This window comes from Meriones unguiculatus, chromosome 18 (assembly GCF_030254825.1).
Source record: "Meriones unguiculatus strain TT.TT164.6M chromosome 18, Bangor_MerUng_6.1, whole genome shotgun sequence".
NCBI classification, from domain to species: Eukaryota; Metazoa; Chordata; class Mammalia; order Rodentia; family Muridae; genus Meriones; species Meriones unguiculatus.
In genome coordinates this window covers 66,928,245-66,954,145 of record NC_083365.1, presented here as the reverse complement: position 1 = coordinate 66,954,145, position 25,901 = coordinate 66,928,245, and the positions used below count along the sequence as shown (strand labels likewise).

The 25,901-nt window shown below is 47.5% G+C and overlaps 2 protein-coding genes across 3 annotated transcripts in view; one reads left to right on the top strand and one right to left on the bottom strand.

Annotated features, from left to right (window-relative positions):
- Steap3 (STEAP3 metalloreductase) overlaps window positions 1–12,941 on the top strand; it is a 44,637-nt gene extending 31,696 nt beyond the window's left edge. For both annotated transcript variants that reach the window (XM_021653878.2, XM_021653877.2), the window contains exons 4-5: window positions 1,581–1,745; window positions 9,423–12,941. In XM_021653878.2, coding sequence (XP_021509553.1) covers window positions 1,581–1,745; window positions 9,423–9,704 — 447 coding nt within the window. In that variant the 3' untranslated portion in view covers window positions 9,705–12,941. The remainder of the gene's footprint in view (window positions 1–1,580; window positions 1,746–9,422) is intronic.
- Window positions 1–25,901, bottom strand: part of C18H2orf76 (chromosome 18 C2orf76 homolog) — a 166,212-nt gene that overhangs the window by 61,156 nt on the left and 79,155 nt on the right. The window lies entirely within an intron of this gene.

Below are 25,901 nucleotides of genomic sequence, written 5' to 3'. Positions count from 1 at the left end.
AGAAGCAGAGAGCAGGCTGCTTAACCCTCTTTTCTCAGAGAGGCTTTGTTGCTTTTCTGGTGGCAGATTGAAGGACTGGCATTCAGGGTTGAGGAGGGAAGTGACAGTCCTAATTGAAGGACCTTGATTCAGGTTTTTCGCCATGCAGGTGCTGGATCAGGGAGTGCCAGTGGGTGAGGAGGGGTGACAGGAGGGTTGGCAGAACATTCCCGATGTACCTGTGTGTCCCTGCAGCTCAGTGGGAGACACCAACTTCAGGATGTCAGGTGTTCTCATTCTTAGCAGCTCAGGGCTCAGCACACAGTAGGTACTTCCTAAGTGCTTGCTGAACCAACTGGTGAACCGATGTCAGCCCATTGCCTGGCAACAGTTGAGCAAGAGCTATGTGCCTCAGAGAAAAGGAGACATGGGAAGAAGGAGGTCTGGGGGTTTTGAGTTTGGAAATGGGGAGATGTCATGAGTGTCATTGTGTGTCTTGAGTGCCAGCCAGTAATGAAGCAGGTTGAAAAGGGTCCAGGGGAAACAGGCTTGGGGGAGCAGGAGGCAGCTGGCAAAGATGTGGGTCTGTAGACTGGGGGGGGGGGGTAGGGGGGAAGGGTGCAACCCTGAAATGGTACCTGTCCAGTGTCCTGCACTGTCAGGGACTTGGAAACAATGTGGCACAGCCATGCTTAGGGAACATACACTTTTTTGATTGGTGTGGTGGGGGGTGAGATATGAGAGAGCCTCACTGTGTAGCCTAGGTTAGATTTGACCCAATGATCCTCCTGACTCAGCTTCCCAAGTGCTGGAATTACAGGCGTGCACTGCCAGCCCGGCTGAAGCTCTGTATATCCTGGATCTCTCTGGTCTCTTTCCCACTACCTTAGGAAGCACTCATGGCTGGCAGCATCCAGGAAGGGAGCCATGAGTTGAGAAAGCACCTCCATCTTTGTCTCTTGTTTCCTTGATCCCAAAAATGTGTTTGTAGTGCTCTATCTTAAGGAGAATTCATGAGATTGATGAAGTTTTAAAGATTTATTTATTTATTTTTCAAGACAGGGTTTCTCTGTGTCCTAGCTGTCCTAAAATTATCTCTAGACCAGGCTGGCCTCCAGCTCACAGAGATCCATCCACCTGCCTCTGCCTCCCTGGTGCAGGGATTAAAGATTTAAGCCACCACTGGGCTTACAGATTTGTTTTTATTTTATTTCATTTTCATTTATCTTTATTTTTATACCATACCATGTATGGGTATGTGCACATGAGCGCAAGTGCTCTTGAAGGCCAGAGGGGGGTGTCAGGGCCCCTGGAGTGGGAGTTATAGGTGGTAGTGAACTGCCAGACATGGGTCCAAACTTGAGAACGAAACCTGGGTCCTCTGCAAGAGCAGCAAGTGCTTTTAACTGCTGGGCCATCTCTCCAGCCAGTTAGCGGCTTTCAGACACACGGGGAACGCTTAGAATATACCTGGCCCATGTGAGCTGTCCAGCAGAGCATGAACAGAACTGTGGCTTTTCACTTTTGTGTTTTGCTGCTTATCCACACATGTTCGAGGGTGCCAGCCTTTGTCTCAGTGGTCATGGTTTTCCTTCTGTCAGGTCTTGGCCAACAAGAGCCGCCTCTGGGTTGAGGAAGAAGTTTGGCGAATGGAGATATACCTGTCCCTGGGTGTGCTGGCCTTGGGCATGCTGTCACTGCTGGCTGTCACCTCACTTCCATCCATAGCCAACACACTCAACTGGAGGGAATTCAGCTTCGTGCAGGTAAGGCAGATTACCATTGAGAGCCAGCGGCAGCGTGGCCCTGGTCCACCCTGGTTGTGTGCTTTATGCAATATTTCTGGTTCCTGGGCACAGCAAGACCAGGGGTGAGGTGCGGAGGACTCCTCATTATGGGTGTCTCCCAGCCTCCTGAGCCTGCTTCAGCTTTCTCAGGACAAGCTAATCTTCCTGACCCCGGGAAGTCTATCATATAGACGCCCTGACAAGAACAGAGGACAGAGTGGAGGAGCCCCGGACTGAACTTCCCCAGGGGACACAGGGCTTCCGTACATAGTCATTGCTGCTTCCTGGTATCCATGGGAGGCAGTGAGCAGTGTCTGAGTTTAGCAACTCCACCAGCACACACCCTCAGCTCAACCTGTGCTTTGTACCCATGTGGGGCAAGACGGGAGCTGAGCTTGAGGCTTGCTATGTAATGGGGAGAAGCAGTGTTTCCTAAATGGTGCTGTTCCTTGGACAAATCCAGAGGAAAAGGGATGAAGACTTGAGTGCTTGAGTGCCACTTACAGGTGGAGTACTTGCTAAGCATGGGCAAGAACCTTGCTTCAGTCTCTGCAAGATAGAGGATACATAGATGATAGATAGATAGATAGATAGATAGATAGATAGATAGATAGATAGACAGACAGACAGACAGACAGACAGACAGACAGACAGACAATGGGTGGATTCATGTTGGGATAGGTGGCTGGCTGGCTGGCTGGATAGACAGATAGCTGAATGAATGCAGGTATGAACTGATGGCAGTCCTCCAATAGATTATGGGTTTACCTCCCCTAAGAGAGTCACAGTATACATTGGCACATCAGAGATCCTAGTGCGCCTCATACACAAACTTCTGATAACCGTCTATCTTTGAACATTGCCAACTCGGTTTTGTTTCAACATTGCCAACTCGGTTTTGTTTCTCTACCAACACTCAGGGAGGCAATTATTGCAGAAAATACATAGGCTAATAATTTTTATAATTAAATGCCTATAATTATTCCAGTGGTTATTATTAACCTGCTACCATATCAGTAGAAGACACAGACACCTGTTGTCTGTAAGCCTTGTTTCACCTGGGGCTGGACAGGTATTACCCCCTAAGCTACCTGTTACCTCTCAGACCGACATCCCATGCTGTTTGCTTTAATCATTTCCATCTGGGCCGCTTCTCTCCATGCCGATCTTCAGAGGTCCCCCTCCCGGCCCTCGTGATTCTGCGGCTCTCTTCCCAACCTGGCTCTCCATCTCCCCCGTGATCCTTTTCTCCTCCAAGCCTGTGAAACTTGGCCACGCCTAACCTCATTTCTGTCCTGCCCAGGTGTGTAGGCATCTATTCTGCCAATCAGGGATAATTTGGAGGCAAGGATTACAAATGTCATTTTGGAGTACATGAGTGTCTGCTCTCGAAAGACAGCAAGCAGACCTCAAGGGCAAAGTAATTAACAATCAAACGCAGAGCACCAGACCATGCCCTTGCAGGCCACGCTGCTGGGAAAGGCTCTCCTTGCCTTCTCCAAGGCAGTGGCCACACTCAGCATATGCTGTATACCAAGCCTCGCTCGAAGCCCAGGATGCAATTGGGATCAAGGTGAGCAGAGCGTATAAGGGACACAGCCCCCCCGGGGGACATGTCTCAAGTTCCCTGGGCACCTCGCACTGCTCTTCATAAAGTACAGGAGGGTCCGTGCCGGCAGACCAGTCATGGAGGCTGACTCATCTCGCCTCCTGCCAGTTGTATTGTATCAGGGCAGGAACAGCCATCACATCCACCCCCATTGTCAACCAAAATCTGTCATAGCTTCTCTGCTCAGAAAGGACTCGGAGGGAAGGTGACAGAATATCGCTCTTATATAATCCAAATTAATTCTTTGTGACTGGGGACCCTTAGTGTACCTTAGAACCAAACAGTTGTGGTTGGTTTTTAATGCGTGGCTGTGGCTCTCAAGGGCTCTGCTTCTCCCAGAAGGCCCCTGGAGGAGGGCTCAGGACCAACACATGCTGGCCTAAGAGGGTGGGGAGAAAAGGAATTTTCGTGATCTGCCACTAATCCCTGTTTGTCTCATACCCAAATCTTGGATTTTTCTCTTCCCGCCTCAGGTATCCTGGGTATGTGGTTTGGCCACAATTAAAACAGGCTGTGGGTTGCTTCCCTTTCCAGAAAGTTCTCCCCTTAAGCAGCTGCAGATTACATGCTCCGGCTCTGCCTGCTGGAGGAAGCCTATGGATTTGATTTTGTTAGCAAAAGCTGGCTGGGACTCCAGAAGCCATGCTTTGCTTTACATATTGAAGCCAGAAAAAAGGCAGAGTTTCATTTGTGGGGGTCTGATGCCTGCCTGCACTCTAGCCTCAGAAACCCTATGCTCCCTCTTCCAAGAGCCTGTGTGTGGAGAAGGGTCTGCCAGGGTCCCCGAAGCCAGTTCCAGCACCACCTGCTCTGTGAGTGTAGGCAGACCATGTCCCTGCTCCCAAGCCTTAATTTACACACTTGGGGGAAAAATGCCATAAGAGAAATTTTGTGAGACAGGTGAACAATAATGGGTGAAAAGAAAATAGAAACTGCGTTGCTACTCTTCTTGGGGTGTCTGGTCACATCCCTGATGTCTCTGAAAAGCACCAACCATCTATTTCTGTTTTGGTTTTTTGGGGATGGGGTCTCACTGTGTTACACAGGCTGGCCTCAAACTCCTGGGCTCAAGAGAGCCTCCTAGCTGGGACTACAGGTGAAGGTCACACGCCTGACCCCCAACCGCTCCCGCCTCTCTGTCTGTCTGGCTCCCTCTTGCGTAATGCACTCCTTATTGTCAACCACCATCAAGAATGATAGCGTGGGGGCGGGAGAAGGTTCTAAAGCCACGAAGCATTTCCGGAGAGATGCAGGCATCAGGCCTTCTGCTCAGAAGCTCAGGGACAGCCAGGCAATCCAGGTGCCCCTTAAACATACACGCTGCCCTCCAGTGGCAGGAACACAGGTTCCGTTCCAAGGCACCCAGCGGCCTCCCTGCACCACTGGACGCTGGCGTTTTCACCAGCTGTGCCTGTCCCCATCGGGGACCATCACGAAGATCTGAGTGGGATACCTGTAAAATGCAGGATTTCTGTGCCCACTAACAGCTGGGGGATTTTTGAGGGAGGGTCTGGCCTTCCTGACCCCTGCCAAGTTCAGGGGCAGCGAGGAGCTATTGGATTTAGGAAACTCTTGTGTTCCGAAGAGCCTGGTCCAGCCGCTGGGCCTGGAATGCTATTCCAATATTCCAATATTGGAATAGTTCTCCCATTAAAAGGCCCCTATGCCTGCATTTAACCTTTTGTTTCCAAGGTGACTGGAGTGTTGCTATTTTGTTACATTCAGTTTAGTTTGGTTTGGGGGATAGAGTCTCATTTAGTGCAGGCTGGCCTCACACTTGAGCTGTGTAGTATAGGAAAACATTGACTGCCCACCTGATCCTTCTGCCTCAACCTCCCAGGTGTTGGGATCACAGGCGTGTACCATCACACCCATATGTGGTACTGTGATGAAATCTGGGTCTTTGGGCATGCTAGGCAAGCATTCTACCAGCTGAGTTAGACCCTCGACTCCTATTCAGTTAAACTCTGAAACACTGAAAAGCATCCAGGAGGATATAATGCATTTGTGCAGAAACTGGGGTGCAGCCCTGAAAGCCCAAGTCCTGTCCCCGAGTGACAGGAGCTTCCTCTGACCTTGCCTGATGCAGCCACTGCCTGCAGCAATGACAAGGACCAGCCTGACGCACACTTGGTGAGCGATGATGGCCAAAGCCCTTCATGCTGTAGTAATTGAGGGCCAGCAGGAACTGCTCTAACAAGCTTCTGTGTAATAAAAATGGCCCCAGCTTGGTGTGTGTGTCTGGGGGTGGGGTTATTAATGGCTCCTTGACAACCCCTTTCCTTCTAATTTCCTTTGGTCATTGCAAGAATTTTCAGAATTGCTCCCAAGAACAGAAAGAACTTTAGGAAAAACAAATTCACTGAAAACACTTAAGCTTCCCAAGAAGATTGAAATACCTAAAGGCTTCCTGGCCGCCAGCCCTGGCTAGAAACTACTAGCCCAAAGTTAGGATTCCTGCCACGTGCATCACAGAACCCAGAAAGCAAAGAGGGGATATGAGAGGTTGGCTGAGGCTGATGGACCTCGGGAAGGTCTCCTTGCTGTGCCGGCTTGCTCATCCATCCCTCGGGCTTCAGAGGCAGTGCTGAAGACAGTGACCCACATGGGTCACACACTGGCTGTACAGGGGAGATACTGACCCCCTCAAGGCCATGTCCTGGGCCAGAGTGGGTCCTCATGCTGCAGCTTTCATCTGTGGCCCGCATGTGGCTGACGGTTGTTTATCTGAAGGAGAAGTAGAGCTGGGCCCTCACCAATAAAACAGCCTGGGAACTGGGGCCCTGCGTGGGCTCTTCAACCTCCAGCTAGAAGGGTGTGGGTGAGAGGGTTTCCAAAATTAGTGGCTTAGTCCTGACACATTTGTATCATCTGCTGAACTCTAGAAAAACAACAGATGATGGAGCTCCACCCTAAGCCAGTTGAATCTGAATTTCTGAGGGCTGAGGTGCCATGTGTCCCCCAAGCTTCCAGGGTGACTTTATCCTGCAGCTCTGGTCTGAAATCAGAAGCCTCTGGTTGCCCCATCCTCAGAAATGAAATCAGATGGAGATGGAGAAAGTCAGGGTTCTCATTGCATTTGGATTTTGTTTTTGATTTTTTGAGGGGTGGCTTTTGGAGACATGATTTCTCTGTGTACCCCTGGCTGTCCTAGAACTTGCAATTTAGACCAGGCTGGCCTCAAACTCAGAGACCCACCTTTCTCTGCCAACCAAGTTCTGGGATTATAGGTGTGTGCCATCACTGCCTGGATGCATTTGGGCATTTTATTTGGACTTTTTAAAATGTAGTGGGAGCAGGGCCAGGGAGATGGATCTTGCTCGTTAAAATGCTTGCCATGTAACTAGAGTTTTGGTTTCCAGAACCCACAGAGATTCTGAGTAGGCATGGCACTCTATCTGTAATTCCAGCCTCAAGGTGGAGATAGGAACCCTAAGCAAGCTAGCTAGTGAGACTAGGCTCATTAAGCAAGCTCCAGGTTTGACTGAGAGACCCCGTGCCAGTCAATAAGGTGCAAGAGTGATCAAGGATGATTCCTGACATCAATCACACACATGCACACATACACACACACACACACAGAGAGAGAGAGAGAGAGAGAGAGAGAGAGGCAGCTGCCCATGAATACACTATACAGTGCGCAGCCTTTGGAAAATACTTGTTGTGATGTTTAGCTGGAATATCACAAGCAGTGCCTTCCTCCTCTGGGGCTCACCTTCCTGGTTTTACACCAGAGCAGGTACAGTGGCAAGAGGAAGGCTCAACGCAGGACTAACCCCAGTCATTCAACTTTGTTCTGCTTTGTTCTGCTTTGTTCCGCTGTGCTGGGGATGGATATTTCACATGCTAGGCTAGGCTGAGGCACTACAATTGAGCCGGCCCCTAACCCCCAACCCCCAAACCCGGTCCCTTTTAGGATGTTGTTTGAGGTGAGCTCAAACAAGGCGCATTTCTCAGCCAGGGCCCCAGCTCTCTGCTGATAGTTAAGCCTGGCTAAGAAGGGATCTAGGAGGCCCAGCTGCAGCTTTTCCTAGAAAGCTCCAAATGAACATCTGTGGAGTGCCAGCCACGTGAATGTGCAGCCACTTTAAGCTAACCCAGTGCAAAGGCTCCATGGAGAAAAGCACTATCTGTGTGTGCTTTTTGTTCAGCGGTGACCACGCCTCTCTCCAGCCTAAATCCTCAGTGGCTCTTAGTGGTCACAACCTTCATCCAGAACTGTCTAGACCCTTCCCTCTTGCTCCACTCATCCCACTCATGCCCTGCTTACTCTTGCTGTTGCAATCCCCTGCTTCTCGCTGAGGCTGATGACAGACTGGTCAGGACCATTGCCAGTCAAGCCCAGCAGCCAGATCAGCACCTCCATGAGAGCACAACCTGCACGAGGCACCCAGAGAAATGAATCAGCTGTCTTCATTCCTGCCTCTTATAGAAAATTCCCTTTAGGGGATGTGGAGATGGCTTAGCTTATGGAATGCTTGCCAGGCAAGCATGAGGAGCCAAGTTCAATCCCCAGAACCCACATTTAATAAGAAACCTTGGATATGGTTGAGGTGTATTTGTGATCCCAATACTGGAGACAGATAGATCCCTGGAGCTTAGTGGCCATCAAGTTGACAATCTCCAGGCCAGTTAGAGAGCCCGTCTCAAAAATCAAGTGGTGGCATCTTTCAGAAATGACATTTGAGGTGGAACACTGATCTCAATGTGCTCATGAACATGATACAACGTATGTATACCCATGTGCACATATAAATACATAATCACAAAAAAATACTCACAAAAAAATAATCACAAAAAAGCTGCTCTTGCCTGGAAATGACTTACAAAAGCCACCTGTGGCTGCAAGGATGGAAGCCTGCTGTAAGAATGCTCAGACCATTTGCATAGGGGACTGTGATGGTCGAAAGACCACAACATCATTCGCTTCTTCCAAGTGGGAGGGATGCTTGCCCAGGTTCTAGGTTAGTGTGGGGCAGATGAAGCCAGCAAACACAGAGCCTTTGGTGGTTATGCGAGGCTTTGATATAGTGCCAGACCACCAGGGCACAGGCCCCGGAACCACTTTCACTGCTGGTGCTGAGTCCTGTATACAAATTATTTACCTTGTGTCTCCCTCTCTGTCTGTCCCTCTCTCCCTCCTTCCATCCCTCCCTGCCTCTCTCTTTCTGAGGCAGGTTCTCACTATATAGCTATACAGCTAAGGCTGTCCTAGAACTTACTGTGTTTTCCAGGCTGGCCTTGTTCACAGAGATCTGCCTACCTCTGCCTCTCAAGAGCTGGGATTAAAGTCGTGTGCCACCATACCTACCTACCTTGTGTTTCTCCTTTAGACAGTTTATAATGAATCCCTTTTCTCTCCAGCTATACCTCAGATAGCTATTCTCTGTAAAATTCTGGCTTGAATATGCCAGCATACCTAAAACCACACATTAAAAGAAAGGGCTTTTCTTTAGCCCCCTGCAGGGTAATTCCATCTTAAAGTTTCCTAGTTGCCATCAGAAGTCCAAACAACATAGCTGGAAGAAAGGGGGCAGAAAAAAGGACAAGCATGTTCATCTGTCAAATCTGCCGGGGTCAATCCTTATATACCTTCACCCCGGAAGTGTGGCTCCTGTTTTCAGCCAGGAGCAAAGGCCCAGAGAAGTAATCATGCATAGGATGAGCAGAGGGCTCTGGGTTGTGGCACAGAGGAAGAGGGTTTGCCTTGGTGCATGAAGCCCTGGATTCTCTCTCCTACAGAGCACTTATAGTGTAGAGGTGGGAAGATCAGGAGGTCAAGGTCATAAGATTGAGGCTGGACAGGGAGAGAAGACCTGTCAAGAAGAGGAGGCAGAGCAGGTGGCCAGGGCAGTTGCTGCCAAGCCTGACAAGCTAAGGTTCATCCCTGGTACTTATATGAGGGAAGGAGAAAACCAAATCTCCCAAATAAAATGTGAAAAAAAAAAAAAAAAAGTTTAAAAAAGAAAGTGTAGCTGGGATTCCAACACAGCAGCACCCTGCCTTTCCTGACCCTTCTCTCTCACCCCTGCCTTTTCTCCCCACAGTCTACGCTGGGCTTCGTTGCCCTGATGCTCAGCACGCTGCACACGCTCACCTACGGCTGGACTCGGGCCTTTGAGGAAAGCCACTACAAGTTCTACCTGCCGCCCACATTCACGCTCACCCTGTTCCTGCCCTGTGTGATCATCCTGGCCAAGGGCCTCTTCCTCCTGCCCTGCCTCAGCCGCAGACTCACCCGGATCCGCAGGGGCTGGGAGAGAGACAGTGCTGTCAAGTTCGCCCTGCCCTCCGACCACTCACAGGCAGAGAAGACGAGCCACGTGTGAGGCCCTGGAAATGGAAACAGGCATAGCTTGTGGGGCCCTGAGCTGGGTTCAGGTCTCTTTTCTGGACTCTGCACAATGGAGTGATGATATATGCATGGGTGGTTGAGATCCGAATTCCTGGGATGCAGGTGTATGCCGTGATATTCAGAATGACACACCACACGTGTGATATGTATTCACATATATTTCATATATAATAGGATTTGCTGTTATTCTTACTTAGCTAAGAAGGTGGGTCCCTCTATTTCAACGCAGGCATTTCAAAGGAACTGCCACACAGGAGACAGCAGACCCCAGCCTTGTGACATTTGCAGAGGCAGACAGTCTCAGTATAGGAGAGACTATATTTTGTTGGGTTCTGCCCTTTAAATTCTCCGTTAGCCGCATGCTCGAGTTGGCACAGAGCTGGGCCAAGTGCAGGCCAGGTGCAGCCTACCCCCATCCCAGGGCTGAGAAGGGGCCCCGAGTAAACAGTGGGGCCAGGTCTGGACCCCGCTGCTTCCCTGGGCATGTACAGGGAGCCTCAGCAGGATGTCCTGGGATCTGCAGGAGCTTTTGCAGGTCTGTCCTTTCCCTGGGGAAGGGTTTGAAGCCCCATTCCATCCTAGCTGAGCTGAAGAGATTGTCCCTCCTTTAAAGTTCCTCGCCAGAGTCACCAAGGAGCCTGCAAATTGATCCTTCTGAGAAGGTGTGAAGTCACCTCCTCCCCAGAGCCATTAATGAACCTGATCTTCAGAAAGAGTGTAATTGTTTTCCCTCCATTAGGTTGATGGTGACCCTCCTTTAAACCACGGTGCCTTCTCACCTTTCCCACCATTAATGTGGACATCTCCCTGGAAGGCATAGAGTGGACGCTTGTCAGAGCAGCTCAAGGGGGAGGGAAGCATCAGAGCTTGCAGAGAATGAACAGCAAGCCCTCCCCTAGGGTGTGGCCCAAGCCTGGGGGACTTGCCTTTACTAAACTGGTCCCCTTTGGATTTACCCTGTTGCCTGTGCACAGAGAGCCTACCTTCTGGGCACCCAGAAACCATCTTTGCCTCATGCTCATCTTCAGGGGGTCCACAGCCTCCCACCCAAGCTTTTTCCTCCCTCCCTCCCTAGCAGTTACAATCAACCACAAAAGTCTGTGAGGAAATAACTACCCACCCAGTCCCCCAAGTTCTGCACAGCTTGAGTGATCTACTGCCATTACATAACAGAGATTCTATTGCCTCCCCTGGGCTAGGAAGCATCTTTTGACGCAGAAAAGGAAGAAGGCCCAGCCAATATATACAGGAAAACATGTCCCTCTTCCCACTAGGGTCCTTGAGTGAAAAGAGGACAGCCCAGCACAGGAACCCCTCAATAGGCCTGTGATGGGTGGAGACCTACTGCCTTGTCCATCTCTCTCTAGAGGGGGGTGGTTCTTGGTAGCAGAGTTACCCACAGGGGAAACAGTGGAATCTCCTTCCTTTGCTTGCCCTATTTCTGCCACAGCTGCTTACCAGATGGGCAGTGAGTATGTGTCAGTCAGCACATGGGCAGCAGGTTGCATCTGTCCCTGCTGCTGCCCATGTCCCCAGGCAGTCAGCAGCATCCAGGAGGCCAGCCACTCCCTGGTAGAGCCTTTGTGCATTGGGTCCCAGAGTACCCCAGGCCAGTGCTCTAGAAACAAAATGCCACAGCCTGAGGTGGACATGCAAAGTCTATGGTGGACACAGTCTCCCTATCTCATCTTCCAGAGCTCTCCCAGAAGCCAGGGCAGTACACAGGCACTGTGTGAACTCCCGGCTTTCCTTCCTGGAATAGGATCACATGGGCGTTGGTGCTCACTCGGCCATATGTTAGATGGAGAGGTTGCCCAGGTGAACATTAATCTAGCAGAGGTGCCCACTGAGGAATGGCAGGTGCGCAGAGGAGTGATGGAGCAGGCAAGATCCTGACGACCAAACAGTCTGGGCTGTGAAAAGACAAGCGCCTGAGGAAAGACAGTCAAGGTTGTCCTCTAGAATGTACACACATACGAAGCGTAAAAGGCGTGTTTCTTTTCCTCACAGACTTCGATAATTCCAGATAGTTTCTCTCAGCTGAGTTAGATCTCTTTAGTTGCTCAGAAATGCTTCTGCTTCGCAGTCAAGTGGGACCTTGGATGCACTGGGTACTCCAATCTCCCGTGGGACGCACCGGACATTCCCACTCTGCACTCGGTCACGCTGGCCATGTGAACCCTCCCTCCCCTCCATGAGGTGAATCATGAGACCCTGTTTTCCAAGTGCTGGTTCATTTATTGGATTAGAAACCTGGCTTGTTTCTGTAAGTTTCCGTTGTGGGCCAAGCCTGGTTTTCAAAACACTAAGTTAGTCATGAAAAATTTCCCCACCCATCAGGCTTCTGCTTCCAGAGGATCTATCCTGCTACATCAGTCTCTAGACTGAAAATATACTTTTTACTTGTTTGATTTTTTTTATTACATTATCTGTGTGTATTGTGGTGTGGTATGTGTGCAACTCAGGAGGACAATTTGAAAGAGGCAGTTTTCTGCCTTCCATGAAGGCTCCAGGCATAGAACTCGGGTCTGAGAAGCAAGCACCTTTACACACTGAGCCATCTCGCTGGCCTTGTATACATTCTTTTTAAGTCTCCTGGCTCAGGAAGCCAGGCAATTTGTGGGGCTGAAAATAAATGGGACATACACACGAGAAAAGGGCTGCCCGGCTACTAGCTGCTTCCTGGTGAAAAACAGCTTTGTTCTCACCAGCTCAGCAGGAGCTCAACAGCCACCATCAACAAACACAGGTGAGACAGCACAGGAACCCCCTCCCCCCCACACACACACACACCAAGGACTTCAAAGAGCAGAGCTGGTGTCTTCTGAACATGACAGAACCATCGCACTCCTGAAACTACAGCAGTACGGCTGCCTGAACGAGATGGAGCCTCCCAATCTGCCAGCACAGAGAGTACCTCACTTCCAGCTGATGGCTTCTAGAGTAGGGTGAGTCAGTTTTCTGTAAGGGTGTGACCCCTGATAAGCTGATCACGTTCCCGTGGCTGGCCCAGACCCATGAATATATGGGCTGCACAAAGTGAACTCAGTGGGTTATTAAAAAACAATCTACCAAACAAATCATGAAGTTGGTAGGAAGTAGGAGATGATCAGGAGACATCGGGGGAACCATTGGTGGTAAATATTATCAAAATTCATTGTGCGAACATATGAAATTCTCAAGATATTGATTAAAATATTGTTTTTTAAGAGGTGCTCACTTGATGCTCTCTGAAGACTGGAACTGTTTCCAGCATCTATAGGATGGCTCACAACCCTCTGTAATTCCAGTCCCAGGGGCTTTAGCACCCGCTTCTGGCCTCTGCATGGACCAGGTATGCATGTGGCGCACAGACATACACACAGTGGAACACCCATACACATAAAATTAAATAGTAATAACTTATTTCAAAAGAAAAAGCAATTCAAACTGAAGAGACCAATGGCCCCGGGGCAGGAGAGATGGCTCAGGTGAAGAGCACTTGCTGCTCTTGCAGAGGACAGGATTTCAGTTCCCGGTATCCACATCAGGTAGTTCGTGAGCGCCTGCAATTCCATCTCCCAGCAATCCTATAGCTAGCCTCAGCAGGCACCCACACACACGTGGTATACACACACCCTCACACAGACGGACAGACAGACTTTACAAACAGAAGTCTATGAAAGGGGGAGAGGGACTGTGGTTAATAGCACTCGTTGCTATAGGCCCCAGTTTGATTCCCAGTATCCACACGGTGGCTCACAAGCCTCTGTAACCCTCATTCAATGAGATCCAACAGGTATGCGTGATGTGCACAAACATGCATACAGGCAAATATTCATACACCTAAAGTAAATTTTAATCCTAAGAAAGAAAAGGAGACTCACATACCACCAATTATTGGAGTTTCACAAGGAGAGAATTGTGGAAAAACAAATTGTGGAGAGGTGAAAACCAAGATTCTTCTAAAGCCAGTAAGACCGGGATCTAACTGAAGAAGAAAGTACAGTGTTCAGAACTTAAAAGTAAGCCACACTCAGACCCAGCAAGCAGCTCTGAAAAGCAGCCAGGAAAGATCACCCACAGTTGAGGGATGATGAGAGATTTCTTAGCATGTCAGTGGGAATCAGAATAGTGCTACATCTCCTAAAAGAGAGAGAAGACATGATTATCTTTATTTATTTACATATGTACTTATTGATTATGTTTTGAGACAGGATCTTATTATGTAGTCTTGGCCAGCCTGTAACTATGTAGACCAGGCTGGCCTTGAACTAATAGCGACAAACCTGCCTCTGCCTCACAACGGCTGGGATTGAAAGTGCACTCACTACAGCCGGCTTGTTAGGGCTTGAGGCCTTGGGTTTGGTCCCTAGAACCACAAAAAGAAGACATGGCAGTGAAAACCTTCAGTCCATGGGAAGAGAATCAGAGGTTCCAATCATCCTTGGCTACACAGCAAGTCTGAGATCAACCTGGGATGCTTGCAATCTTGTCAAAAGGAAATGGGGTTTGGGGGGAACGACAAAAAGAAAGAAGAAGAAGAAAGAAATGAGGGTAAAATGACTATATTTCCAGGAAACAAAAATGTAAGATGTTCCCAGCAGTCTCCCCTAAAGATAAGAAAGGAAAGGATCCCAGATGGGAGGCTGAAAAGGAAGGAATAGGGAGCAAAGAAACCCCAAGAAATGAGATGGCTCAGGGGAAAGGGCCTTGCCACCAAGTCTGAAGACCCAAGTTTGATCCCTAGGACCCAATGATAGAGAGGACCAAGTCCTACAATTATGTTCTCTCCCTCCTTTCTCTGACACACACACACACTAAATATAAGACATACAAAACACATGAAAAACAAAAGGTAGATTTTAGAAATAAGCCCTATGAGGAAACCACTGTGTCTGCTAAGATCTCTAACTCCCCTGAGTCCCCAAGTCTGACAGGGTCTTCCTAACACAAACCCACTGACATGAGCCTTTGTACAACCCTAGAACTAGCGTCTACTGAGGCAGCACAGAGGAGCGTAGTTTTTCTGCTCACTGCGTGAACAGGAGCCCGGCCCCGCCCCCTTGAGAGCCTGTCCTCCAGCACAGACTTACTGCCCTGGGTCCCCTTCCTGACATAGCTGAGGAGCTGAGGAGGCCATCCACCCCAGGTCTTCTATCTAAGGGTTGCTGAAATCACAGGGCTGTGGTACTGCGGGCCACCCTTTTCAGGGAGGGGTGAGGACAAAGCTCAACTGTTGTGATCACTCTTCCCATGTCAGGGTGCTGCATGCTCAGTACATAGACAACTCTTCCCATGTCAGAGTGCTGCATGCTCAGTACAATTTTTTCAACACCTTTAAGAAAAAACAAAGGGTGTGTGTGTGTGTGTGTGTGTGTGTGTGTGTATCTGGATCAGTGGATGAAAGTTGTACAAGTGGAAAGACCAGGGTTTGAATCCCCAGGATCTGCAGTGTCTGTATTCCTGAGGCTGCTAACAGGAGATAGGAGGCAAAACCAAAAGACTCCCCAGAAGTCCAAGGGCCACTTAACCTGGGCTGGAGAGCAGTGAACAAAAGACCGTCTTAAAACAAGGAGGAAAATAAGAACTGACACCTGAGGTTGACCTCTGACCTCCAACTTACACCGTACACACACAAATGTGCACAAAATATCTCACACAAAGAGACAGAAGAAAGACAGAGAGGGGGCTGTGTTGGCCAAGGCCGTATGGGCGACCACCACAATGAGCACAAACAGATTGCACTCCTCAATCAAAAGATGGATGGTGAGGAGTGCCTGAACCCCTGGCTAAGGAGCCTCCCTGAAAGCGGTGGCTGGTGCCTGAGGGAGACTCAGCTTTCTCAAGGTATTGGCTCCTACTCCAGTGGATGACCCTGGACCCAGGCACAGACCGGCAGCACTAACCAGATTCAGTGGGTTAGCCAAAAGACATCATGGCGCCGTGAGGAGGTCGTCACAGGGCAGGTCTGTCTGGCAGCCGTTAAAGGGGAGTGACGGGAGGTGGATTTAATCAAAACACATTGTAGGCCTGCATGAAATAAATAAAACAGTTATTCTGAAAGAATAAAAAAGAGATTTTCAAAGATGGAGACTAACTGGTTTAGTCAATACAGTTATGTATGTAATTAATTATGCATACAGTTGCATATCTAAAAACTGAAGGCAATGGTGGGAAAAATGTGTTAGAAAGAAAGAAACATTAAGATGGGGGTGGCTATATTATCATATATAGTATACTTTTTGACAAAAAGGGAATATTTGGGGTAGAGAGGGTCATTATATAGTGCTAAAATATTTAAATATTTACAGTTGAATGCATTAAATAATGTCACCTCAAAAGACAATGGAGGAGCTGGAAAGATGGTTCAGTGGTTAGGGACACTTGCTGATCTTCCAGAGGACCCAGAGTGGCCAGCTCACAACCTCTGTAACTGCAGCTCCAGAGGTTTCCGGCAACCCTTCCTGGCCTCTCCAGACACCTGCACACCACATCCACATCCACACAGACACACTTGCATACATATAATTAAAAATGTAAATACATAAATATTTTTTAAAAACTTAAGGAAGAGACCATCCTGGCTTGCTTTCTATTGATGTGCTAAACACCAAGAACAAAAGCAACTTGAGGAGGACAGGGCTTACTTCCTCTTACACCTCACACTGTGACAGGAGTTGGGACAGGAGCTCACAGCAGGAACCTGGAGGCAGGAACTGGAGCAGAAGCCATGGATGAGTGCTGCTGACTGCCTTGTTCCCATGGCTTATTCAGCCTGTTTTCTTACACAGCCCAGGGCTGGCACTGCCCACAGCAGGCACACAGTTGCACGCAGATTGTGCAATCCCTCAATGAAGGTTCCCTCTTCCAAGATGAGTCTATCTTGTGTCAAGGTGATGACAACAGCTAGCCATCACAGGAAGGAATGAGGCAGGAAGGAGGGAGAGGCCACCACCACGCCAAATCCCAGCAAATAAAAATTGCACGTGTATTTAGACGTCACAGTTCTACTCTCAAGAAAACATATTAGGCTATAAGGCAAATTTTAACAAATATCAAAAAATTAAGTATCTAGAACACATTCTCTAAATTCCATGAGAAAACAATAGAATTCAAGAACAATGTGCTGTTTTACATGTCCAAACATTTGAAATTTAAAATACTCATTTCTAATTAGGTCATTTATCAAAGAGAAAACTGTAATAGAAACTTTTCAAAAAATTTTAATTGGTTTATTATTAAATACCTCTATCAAAGCATTCAGGATGCAACAAAAATACTAATTAGAAGGAAACCAATAGCCTTGACAGGAATCACATACAAAATAAGTACCTGAAAATAAAAAAAAAAAATGAAAAACTTAAAATCCAAAGTACACAGAAGAATAAACAAAACATAAGAGCAGAAATTCGTGACGCTGGAAATGAAGACACAGTAGAAAACAACACACCTGGAAATTACTTTTTCCATTAAACTAATGAAATAAATGAATCTTTGATAAAGTTGATTGTGACTAGGAAGACAAAGACTCAAATAAACCATTGAAAACTTAAGAAGAGACAATAGTACAGATGAAACAGCATTTTAAAAAGGCCAAAAGCAATTACACGTGCAGTCTGGAGAGGTGGCTCAGTGGTTAAGAGTGCCTTCAGTTCCTTCAACTGGCCTGAGGTCAGTTCCCAGTCTCCATGTCAAGCGGCTCACGACCTCCTGCAGCTCCAGCTCCAGGGGACCGATGCCACTGGCCTCTGTGCGCACTTGCACTCATGTACACATACTTACACAATACACATAATTTAAAATAATAAAAGTAAGTTTTAATAAGAGTGTACATGTGAGATTATGCAAATGAGTTTGGAAGCTTGGACAGAATGAACACGGCTGTAGTGATGTGTGCGCAGTGCTCAGGGAAGCCAGAGGAGAGCAGTGGATCCACTGGACTGGAGTCACGGACAGCTCTGAGCTGCCATGTGGCTGCTGGGAACTGAACCCAGGTCCTCTGCAAGAGCAGCAGTGCTTTTAACCACAGAGCCATCTCTCCAGACTCCTAAAAAGAGATGACCACAGAGCCATCTCTCCAGACTCCTAAAAAGATTTTTTAAAACAAACTATCTTCCAACTCATGCTATGAGACTATGAGGAATAGTAAAAGATAATATACGATAAAAGAAAAATACAGTCTTACTCCTAACATAAAGGAGAAAGTTGCAAGCAAAGCAGGATTAATCTTGTGATGTGACCAAGACCATACATGTGACTAAGTTTGGCTTATTCTAGGAACACAAGTGCATCTTAACGTAGATTCTATAAATACCACTAACCACAGTCACCACCTTCTTCATCTCAACAGAAAGAAAAAAAGGAAAATGAGAAAAATGCATCCTCTATTTGCTGTTGTTTGGATATAGTGTAAATATGTTCCCCAAAGGTTTATGCACTGGAAATCTGTCTGCTACGTGGCACTATTAGAAAGTGATGGGACCCTTTAGGAGTAACACATGTTGGGGAAGATGACTAGGTCATCACTGAGCATAGTCCTTGGGGGATGGAGGATTAACATAGGCCGTAAGTAGCCTGTGAGAGTTGGCTGATAGAAAAAAAAAATTGCAACAGAAAATAAAAACAAGCAAACAAAAACTCAGCAGGGCCAGGGAGGCAGCACAGTTGTTGTCTTAGTCAGAGTGACTATCGCTGTGATGAAACATCATGACGAGAGCAGCTTGAGGAGGAAAGGCTTTATTTGGCCTACATATTCTGAATCTCGGTCCACTGAGGGATGCCAGAGCAGGAACTCAAACCAGGCAGGAACTGTGCAGAGGCCGTGGAGGGGTGCTGCTTCCTGGCTTGCTCCCCATGGCTTTCTCAGCCTGCTTTCTCATAGAACCCAGGACCACCAGCCTAAGGTGGCCCCATCCATAATGGGTTTGACCCTCCCCCATCAATCACTAATTACAAAAATTCCTGATCTTCTGGAGGCAACATCTCCGTTGAGGTTCGTTCTCTCAGATGACTCTAGCTTATGTCAAGCTGACACAAAACTATCCAGCTCACTGCCTGAGCAGCCTGGCCTACTTAGCAAGTTCCAGGTCAGTAAGAGACCTTGTCTTTCAAAACAGGGTAAATGATACCTGAGGCATCCTCTGGCCTCCATATGTACATGTACGCATGTGTTCTCAAGCCAGACATACGCATGGATCTGCACTCCACACACACACACACACACACACACACACACGCACACGCACACGCACACGCACACGCACACGCACACACACACATACACACACACGCACACACACGCACACGCACGCACGCGCACGCACGCACACACACACACACACACACACACACACACACACACACACGAAAGAACAGTTTCTTCCTTCTTGGTGTCCAATTTTCTCTCATACATGAGATCTCTTCCTCCTCTGCACATGTCCTAACATTCATGATGCCATCTACCAAAAAGCTATCAAAACTCAAATCCATAAAGCTGTCCAGTTTCGGACCTTCTGCCTCCAAAACTCAACAAAACCTGTTTTCTTTACAAATTACTGAACTTCAGGTATTTTGTTACAGCAGAAAAAAAAAAACAGACTATATATGTGTCTATATATACATATATATCACTCATGATGTGTGTGTAGGAGAGAGAGAACTTTCTTAGAAATGGGAAACCTAAAGGATTTTTATCTTAACCCAATGCACACCATCTATCATAGCTGTAGCACATTTCAAAATCAAGGACAAAGGCAGGAGTGCAGCTCAGTGGCACAGCTTTGGCCAAGCGTGGCTCAAAGCTCTGGATTCCATCCCTGCTGTTGCCAAGATTAATTTAAAAACAGGACACGGGTGCTCACCATCACCATTTCTATTTAAGACCTACCACAGAGATCTCAGCCAAGGCATAAGGACCAAATGGTTAGAGAGGCAAAGCTACAATCCAACAGGGAACATGCACTAAGAAATCTCGGTACTTTCAAACGACACAGTCACATGTACTAGGAAATCACAAGAATGTAAACATTCTCATGGCCACTTCGAGGTTTGAGCCAGATTGCTTTTCATGGGCGTAAAGATCTTCGGAAGCTGGAATGCGGCTCAGTCACTAGTGAGCTTGCCTACATGCACAAAGCCCTGAATTCTAGCTCCAGCACAGAATAAACCAGAGCTGCTGATTCGATCCCAGCCCTAGGTGAAGGCAAGAGGATCAGGAGTTCAAGGTCAGCCTCCATTGCTAGGGAGTTTGAGGCCATCCTGAGTTACATGAAACCTTGCCCCCAAATAAATGGATGGATGGATGGATGGATGGATAGATGGAGAGATAGATAGATAGATAGATAGATAGATAGATAGATAGATAGATAGATAGATAGATAGATTATTCAAACTTCAGAATACTCTCAAGAAAATAAAACAGACTGAATTCTCATATGATAAGAACAGTGGTTACAAAACACTTTTAAAATGGCTCTTACAATGACAACAAGAATATAAGCTTTGTAGAATAAAATCTAATATGTATGGAAAAGAACTATAATGAAATTTTGTTGAATTTTATTAAAACATTACATACAATTGTGGGAAGGAAAACTCCATGTTAGAAATTCCAGTTTTCTCTAAATGTATCTATGTATTCAATGAGGTAAAAATCCTTAATAGCTGGACAATTTCCTTAAGATTATCTTAAAGGAAATTGTCCAGCTATTTTTTGTTTTGTTTTTGTTTTTCGAGACAGGGTTTCTCTGTGTAGCCTTGGCCTCCTGGACTTGCTTTGTAGACCTCGAACTCACAGAGATCTGCCTGACTCTGCCTCCCCGAGTGCTGGGATTTCAGGTGCGTGCCATTACGCCCGGCAAGCTTTTTAATAGGTTTTACTCACAGATCTGGTGATAGAGATTCATCACACTACAGCTGTCCACAGGAAGGAGCACTGGAGTCAGTTGGGAGGCAGGGGTGGGGGGATGGGCAATTGCCTTCATCCACCAGAGGGAACTGGCATGGTAGGGCAAGCAGGTTTAGACTATCAGAAGGCCCTGGGAAGACGGGCTGTCTCTGGTTGTTGAGTAATCTGGCTGTGAGATGATTATGTGGGTGCAGAGAGACCCAAAGTGTGAAACCCCCATACAGAAGTGGCACATGCTGAGGATTTATTCAAAAGTGTGGCCTGGAGAGATGAGTTGGTGAGTAAGAGTGCTTGCTATGCAAGCATGAGGACCGGAGTTCAGACCCCAGAACCCACACACAGAGCCAGGAGTCGGGGCTGGAGAGATGGCTCAGCAGTTAAGAGCATCGGCTGCTCCTTCAGAGGATCCAGGCTCGATTTCCAGGACCCGCATGGTGGTTCACAACTGTCTGTAACTCAGGGGATCCAACACCATTTCCTGGCCTTGTTGTGCAACATGGACATACAGGGGAAACACCCATACACATAAAACAAAAATAAGTAAATTTTTAAAGTAAAAAATAATAATAATAAAAAGCCAGACTTGTCTAGGTGCTTTTGTAACCCCAGTCCTACAGGGAGTGGGGAAGAGGAGCACCGGGGCTGCTGCAGCGACTCACCACGTGCAGCGCAGGATAGAACGGAATGGGCAACACTGTCTCAGCGTGTACATGCCCACACACACACACACACACACACACACACACACACAATGTGCCCCCTTAAAAGGAGGTGGGTGATAGAGAGGCAAGAAGCCGAGGCAAGGTGGCTTGATCGTCTTACCAGCTTGTCGAGAATAAGGTGCGCCTGGCAAACACAGGTAGGGTGGGTGTGAAAGCACAGGCTCTCCAGAAGCCAGAGCCACAGGCGCGGCGGCCGGTGCCAACATCTCCACAGAGAAACCGAAAGCCCAAGTCAGGTTAAGGTACTCGTGACGAATCAGATGTGGAAACGCACCCTACCAAATATCAAGATGTATTTTAAAGTTCTCCTAATTAACACAATGTGGTGGAGGCCCAGGAAAAGATAGCACAGAAAACCTAAAACAGACCCACGCAGAGGCGGAAACCTGATATACCACGTGTTATTGATTCAGAGATATGCATTTTGCATAGTTTAATTTCTCTGAAATTAGAACACTTTTTGCAATTGCTAGCCTCTACAGCACCACTGGGTAGCAGTCACTCAACTGTTGCCCCACTGCCAGCACATTAGGATTTTTTTTAAATTATGCAATTATTTATTTATTTATTTATTTGTGTGTGTGTGTGTGTGTGCATGGGTGGAAACATGCTGTGCCGTGCACGCGTGGAGGTCAGAGGGAGTCTTGTAGAGGCTGGTTCTCTCCCTTTACCTTGTGGGGCCCAGGCATCGAACTCAGGTCATCGGGCTTGGCAGCAAGCTTCTCCAACTGCTAAGCCTTGACTTACCTTCTTACCCTTGATCTTTCAGGCAGGAAGTGACTTAAGGAGTAGAATAAAAAGAAGCTAGAGGAATAGTGGTTCTCACATATTCTACTGCTGGAAGAATCAGGGGAGCGATGTTGGAGGGTATGGTGGTACAAGGCTTAACCCCAGCACTTGGAAGGTCAAGGCAGAAAGATCAGGAGCTCAATGTTATCCTATCTACACAGCAAGTTTGGGGCCAGCCTGGAGCACAGAAGACCCTAAAAAATGAAAAAGATAGAAAGGAAGAAAGGAAGGGAGGGAGGAAGGAAGGAAGGAAAGGAAGAAAGTGCTTTTACTACAACCTTTGGAATAGTTATCAGGAGTATGGAAGAAAATTCCAGAAAGCACAAGACAAAACCCAACTAGTTCATCAAACTGGTCCACCACCTTCTGAAAGTCCTGCACAGTGATAAGAACAGGGCTACCAATATATACAACCTTTGGTTGTATGTACAGCAAAGGCTTGATGCTGAGCCAGAGCTCAGCAGCTCGCCGAGCTGGCTGGCCAGCGAGCCCAGGGATTCTCCCAGGCACTGAGATGACAACTGTATGCCACCAGGTCCAGTTTTAAAATATTTTTAAAGTGTATGTGTGATTTTCTTCCATGCATGCCTATGTGCCATTTATGTACAGTGCCCTAGGAGGTCAGAAAAGGGCATCAGCTATCTCCAAGAACTGGATTCTACTAATAGCTGTAAGTCACCAGGTAGGTGCTGGGAATCAAACCCAGGTCCTCTGGAAGAGCAGCCAGTGCTCTCAACTGCTGATCCTTCTCTTCAACCCATGTCCAGCCTTTTAACTGGGCTCTGGAGGTCAAACTCAGGGCCTCATGCTTGCATGCAAACAAACAACCGAGACTTTCTTTTTGAGAGTTTTATGCTGTAGTCCAGGCTAGCCTCGAACGCACTCCAACCTTCCTGCTTCTCCCATGCTGGGATTACAGGTGTAAGTACCCTGTCTTTGCAGTTTTTGATCTTAAAGTCTTACTAAGTTGCTCAGATCTATCTTGAATTCAGTTCTCCCAGATCACTTTCCCCGAGTCGCTGCGATTATGGGATTACAGGCACACACCACGGTGCTCAGCCACATACATTCGTGAAGGACAACCTCAGACATTGGATCACTGTGCAGCTGCCTCAGGCATTAGATAAGAGTCAGGCACTGAGCTACAGAGGAAGATCTTAAAAAACAAAAAGAAAAGAAAAGAAAAAGAGAAAGAAAGAAAGAAAGAAAGAAAGAAAGAAAGAAAGAAAGAAAGAAAGAAAGAAAGAAAGGAAGGAAGGAAGGAAGAAAGGAAGAGAAAGAAAGAAAGAACTGTCAGGGGTGTCTGACAAGACTTGGAGTAAGTATGATCAAAATGCATTGATGTATTAGAGGGATCTCCAGGAATTAATTCTAAAAACATTATATTTAAAAGCAAAGTGTATCCTCCTTTCCCCACCCTCCAAGAAGGACTTGGAGACGTGCTTTTTATTGTTGTTTTGGGATTCACTTGTGTTCTACATGAAGAATATAGTGTCTGCACAGAGAGAGTAAGAATGCACTCTCACCCTTCAGCAGCCAGCAGTTCAGTTAGTCGCTCGGAGACAGCTGCCATGCACCTGTGTGTGTAGGCACAGGTGTGCCAGGACACAGCAGCGGGTGTTCCTGTCTCACCCTTCCAGGACTTAACCACGCCGTCACAGGGTAGTTTGGAAAAAGCCTCGGAAAGCAAGAGTCAGACCAATCCAGAATCAGAGTCATCAGTCTCAGAATAGTTCAGAGATACTTTCTTGCTATTGTTTGAAGGAGGTAATTAGAGAAAAAAAAAAAATTAAAAAACACAAGCCAGGGAGATGGCTCAGCAGGTAAAGGCTGGGACCCACATTGTAGAAAGGAGAGAAACAACTCCCACGTTGTCCTCTGAGCTCCGTGTGCATACACATGCATACACAGTAGATAAAACAATTTTAATCTACTCATCTAGACAACTTTTCGGAGAACACGTTTTCTGTTTTATCAAATAAAATAAAATCTAGATGGAGGCTGAGGGGGTCCTGAGGAAAGATGATGCAAGCTGAGATGGCCTCCTCCCTCAGTCAGGAGACCCAAGAGGGAACTCAGGGCAACTCCCTCCTTGTTCTGTCCCCCGGGATCATGCTCCACTCCACCAGCATTACTGGAGCAGTTAGGGTCAGAGCATGGCTCCCGGCAGAGAGGCTCAGCTTGAGAACCTATCCTCAGGAGCCCAGTTAAACAGACAATAGAGAAAAGCAGACAGAAGACACTGATTCACCATGGCCACATTGAGAAAAGGGACAAACGAAGGGTCCTGTGTTTTGTAAATCCAGCTTTAGGGTCCTGACGTGAAGTCAGGTTCAAAAAGATGACAAGAGCCGTGCATTGCTAAGCTGTCCTGGCCAAGTTGTGGGCCTGCCCGCCACTGACCTGTAAAGGGAACTTTCATTCTCCTGAGATAATTGTTTTCTTGGAGGCTTATTGCCTCTGTCTGCTAACCTAGGTCTAGTCCTGGAAGCTTCTCACCTCCCTACAAATCTAACCTAGGCCTAGAACGTTTTTAGGCTCTGAGACTTACTGCTTAATAAACTCACCCTTCCTTGTTCTTACTGAGCTCTGGGTTCGTTCCGTGTTCATCTGTGTCTAGCTTATTCTCTCATTCAACCTGTCTCTGCAAAACTCTCCTCTGTCTCTGAAAACTGCCTCCTCTCCCTTTCTGCGTTGCCCCTTGAATAGCTTCCCTCTACTCTCTCTTCTTGGGAGAGCTGGAGTATCTTCTTCTGTCAAATCTTTCTCTGATTCTGCCACGCAGTGAGACAGCACTTTCAAACACGTGCTTCCTTTCACAAACTAACTTTACCTTCATAATTTGGGATTAAGGGCATGTACCACCACACCTGGACCTAAGCTTTTCTTTACCTGAGACTTGCTCTATACCAGGCTGGCCTTGAACTCAGTTCTGCTTGCCTCTGTCTCCTGGATTAAAGGCGTGTCTGTCTTCCAGCTGGATTACATAGACGTAGAAGGTCTTTGGATGTGATCTCTTGCCAGAGCAGCTCCAAAACATCTCACTTTCAGTCTCTCCTGCAAGGTGGTCTAACAGGTTGTCAGTGCCTTCCAGGAGACATGCTCCCCCTCCGGCAGGCACCAGATCCAAGCAGAGTATTCTTCCCCTAGCAGAATACTCCTGGGGAAATTCTAATTTCTTGGGGTCCATGGATAACCGAAGTGAAAAGGCAGAATATCTCTTTAGAATATCTTCATGCCTTCCAGGATGGTTACACATGGCTATCTATGTCCTGGAACATTCTGCAAAGGCCATTAAGCTACAAAAAGTAGAGGAAGCTGGATGTACTCACAACAGCCATCCTTGAGCAGAGAGAAGGCTCTCTGAGCCTACCTTGCTCTGATGCAGAAATCTGTTTTCACTTTGTTTTGAGGCTTTGCTGTCCAAGGCAGGACTGTCACTCACCAGGCCTCCTTGCTGTCCTTGATCTGGGTGATTCAGCACTTCCCTGGAGGTGATTCCAGGTGACATTTGCATAGCCAACTTGCCTTCTGTCCTCTTTAGCAGACGGGCTCGTTCTTGATTCCCAAGCTTTTATTTCCTCACATGAGACAGAGACTAGAGGGTATTAATAGATTTGGGATCTGGGTGCCTCTGAGCCTGCTGCCTGGGGTGGTCATGTGACAGGCCCATTAAAGGGTCAGTCTCTCTAGGGTCTTGGTGGACAGGGTGAGCCCCTGTGCGTCGCCCTGGGAGAGGATCAAGGGGCTGGCTTGAAAGCAGAGCTGTGTC